General features: G+C 57.6%; 1 protein-coding gene across 1 annotated transcript; it reads right to left on the bottom strand.

Moving 5' to 3' along the window:
- Positions 1 to 1,668: 1,668 nt before the first annotated feature.
- On the bottom strand, positions 1,669 to 3,091 carry LOC116969580 (zinc finger protein 432-like; the record flags this gene model as incomplete). Its single annotated transcript, XM_033016414.1, is given in 2 exon segments — positions 1,669 to 2,289; positions 2,375 to 3,091. Coding segments are annotated over 2 exon segments (1,338 nt in total), but the record flags the coding sequence as incomplete, so codon positions are not given.
- Positions 3,092 to 3,536: the final 445 nt, after the last annotated feature.

The raw sequence follows: 3,536 nt of genomic DNA, 5'->3' as shown, positions 1-3,536 counted from the left end.
AACATGGATAGGTGACGTTTCACAGAATGCTGGAATAACTCAGCGGGTCAGGCAGCATCTGTGGAGAACATGGATAGGTGACGTTTCACAGAGTGCTGGAGTAACTCAGCGGGTCAGGCAGCATCTGTGGAGAACATGGATAGGTGACGTTTCACAGAGTGCTGGAGTAACTCAGCGGGTCAGGCAGCATCTGTGGAGAACATGGATAGGTGACGTTTCACAGAGTGCTGGAGTAACTCAGCGGGTCAGGCAGCATCTGTGGAGAACATGGATAGGTGACGTTTCACAGAATGCTGGAATAACTCAGCGGGTCAGGCAGCATCTGTGGAGAACATGGATAGGTGACGTTTCACAGAGTGCTGGAGTAACTCAACTGGTCAGGCAGCATCTCTGGAGAACATGGATAGGTGACGTTTCACAGAGTGCTGAAGTAACTCAGCGGGTCAGGCAGCATCTGTGGAGAACATGGATAGGTGACGTTTCACAGAGTGCTGGAGTAACTCAGCGGGTCAGGCAGCATCTGTGGAGAACATGGATAGGTGACGTTTCACAGAGTGCTGGAGTAACTCAGCGGGTCAGGCAGCATCTATGGAGAACATGGATAGGTGACGTTTCACAGAGTGCTGGAGTAACTCAGCGGATCAGGCAGCATCGCTGGAGTGAAGGAACCTTCTTCAGAATGAGAGGGAGGCACAGAGATAAGGAAGTGTAAGGTGTTACTCCAGCACTCTGTATTATACAAATAGTGTCAGGTTAGGATAATGTGAAGTACAACGAGATCTGTGTGTCCTGTTACATCAGTCACTGAAAGTAAGCATGCAGGTACAGCAGGCAGTGAAGAAAGCTAATGGCATAGAAACATAGACAATAGGTGCAGGAGAAGAGGCCATTCGGCCCTTCGAGCCTGCACCGCCATTCAATATGTTCATGGCTGATCATCCAACTCAGTATCCTGTACCTGCCTTCTCTCCATACCCCCTGATCCCTTTAGCCACAAGGGCCACATCTAACTCCCTCTTAAATATAGCCAACGAACTGTGGCCTCAACTACCTTCTGTGGCAGAGAATTCCAGAGATTCACCACTCTCTCTGTGAAAAATATTTTCCTCATCTCGGTCCTAAAAGATTTCCTCCTTATCCTTAAACTGTGACCCCTTGTTCTGGACTTCCCCAACATCGGAAACAATCTTCCTGCATCCAGCCTGTCCAACCCCTTAAGAATGTTGTAAGTTTCTATAAGATCCCCCCTCAATCTTCTAAATTCTAGCGAGTACAAGGCGAGTCTATCCAGTCTTTCTTCATGTGAAAGTCCTGACATCCCAGGAATCAGTCTGGTGAACCTTCTCTGTACTCCCTCTATGGCAAGAATGTCTTTCCTCAGATTAGGAGACCAAAACTGTCCGCAATACTCCAGGTGTGGTCTCACCAAGACCCTGTACAACTGCAGTAGAACCTCCCTGCTCCTAGACTCACCTCACCGCAGTACGGGCAGTCGTAGGGCTGGCCACTGGTGTGCACATGCTGGTGACACAGGGCGTGGGAGTCCATGGCAGAGCTCTCTCCACACACCGGGCTGGGGACGGGACTGTCACCGGTGTGAACCCGCTGGTGGGACAGCAGTCTGGTGGAGCAGATGAAGCCCTTGCCGCACTAAGCACAGGTGTAGGGGCGCTAGCCGGTGTGGGTGCGTTGGTGCCTCTGCAGGCTGCTGGAGCGGGTGAAGCCCTTGCCGCACTGGGCGCAGGTGTAGGGGCGCTCACCGGTGTGGGTGCGCTGGTGAAGCAGCAGGTTGGAGGACTGGGTGAAGCCCTTGCCGCAGTGGGCGCAGGTGTAGGGGCGTTCGCCGGTGTGTGTGCGCTGGTGCTTCTGCAGGCTGCTGGACTGGGTGAAGCCCTTGTTGCACTGGGCGCAGGTGTAGGGGTGCTCGCCGGTGTGGGTGCGCTGGTGAACCAGCAGGTGAGTAGACTGGGTGAAGCCCTTGCCGCACTGGGCGCAGGTGAATGGGCGCTCACCGGTGTGGATGCGCTGGTGTATCAGCAGCCTGGTGGAGGTGGAGAAGCCCTTGCCGCACTGGGCGCAGGTGTAGGGGCGCTCGCCGGTGTGGGTGCGCTGGTGAAACAGCAGGGCGCCAGAGTTGGTGAAGCCCTTGTTGCACTGGGCGCAGGGGCGCTCACCGATGTGGGTGAGCTGGTGCCTCTGCAGGTGGCTGGAGCGGGTGAAGCCCTTGCCGCACTGGGCGCAGGTGAAGGGGCGCTCGCCGGTGTGGGTGAGCTGGTGAACCAGCAGGTGGTCGGAGTTGGTGAAGCCCTTGCCGCGCTGGGCACAGGTGTAAAGGGTGCTCGCCAGTGTGGGTGCTCTGGTGATTCTGCAGGATGGAGGACTGGGTGAAGCCCTTGCCACACTGGGCGCAGGTGTAGGGGCGCTCGCCGGTGTGGATGCGCTGGTGTATCGGCAGCGTGGTGGAGTTGGTGAAGCCCTTGCCGCACTGGGCGCAGGTGTAGGGGCGCTCGCCGGTGTGGGTGCTGCGCTGGTGAACCAGCAGGCTGCTGGACTGGGTGAAGCCCTTGCCGCACTGGGCGCAGGTGTAGGGGCGCTCGCCGTTGTGGGTGCGCTGGTGTATCAGCAGCCTGGTGGAGGTGGTGAAGCCCTTGCCACACTGGGCGCAGGTGTAGGGGCGCTCGCCGGTGTGGGTGCGCTGGTGATTCTGCAGGCCGCTGTACCGGGTGAAGCCCTTGCCGCAGTAGCTACAGGTGTAGGGGCGCTCGCCGGTGTGCACGCGCCTGTGCACCTTCAGTTCCCTGGACGACTTGAAGCCTTTGCCGCAGTCGGGGCAGGTGAAGTGCCGCTCACTGCTGTGCACCCGCCGGTGATTCCACAGCCCCGACAAGAAGGCAAAGCTCTTGCCGCAGGTGGAGCAGACATGGGGCTTCTTGCCCGTGTGCAACCGCCGGTGGGTCTCCAGGTCACTCGCCGTCTTGAAACTCTTGCTGCAGTCCGAGCAGGCAAAGGGCCGTTCTCCCGTGTGCACCCGCCGGTGGGCCTCCAGCTCGCTCGGGCTCTGCCAGGCCTTGCCACACACGTCGCAATCATAACGCTTCTCCTTGTTGTGCCCCGTCATCTGGTCCTCCATCGAAGCTCAGACCCTCGAAGCTCAGCCCACACACCGAGCAGATGGGGGGCTCACCGGCACCCTGGCCGTCCTCAATGGCCGCTCACGTCCCCGACTCTCCGTCCACAGCAACGGCTCCTAAACCCTGCAGGAGGGGAACACAGAGGGTCAACAAGCTGGCAAACAGGACATTACTAGCACATATTGAGTGTGTTTATGGCGGAGGAAACCGTTATATAATTCTGCACAGCACAGTGGAGCAGCGGTACAGTTGCTGCCTCAAAACGCCACCCATTCCTACTCTCCACAGATGCTGCCTGACCCGCTGAGTTACTCCAGCACTTTGTGTCTATCTTCTCCACAGATGCTGCCTGACCCGCTGAGTTACTCCAGCACTTTGTGTCTATCTTCTCCACAGATGCTGCCT

The sequence above is a fragment of the Amblyraja radiata genome, unplaced genomic scaffold, assembly GCF_010909765.2.
Source record: "Amblyraja radiata isolate CabotCenter1 unplaced genomic scaffold, sAmbRad1.1.pri S88, whole genome shotgun sequence".
In the NCBI taxonomy this organism is placed as follows: domain Eukaryota; kingdom Metazoa; phylum Chordata; class Chondrichthyes; order Rajiformes; family Rajidae; genus Amblyraja; species Amblyraja radiata.
The sequence above is the reverse complement of the archived record's forward strand: the minus strand, read 5'-3'. Positions and strand labels throughout refer to the sequence as shown.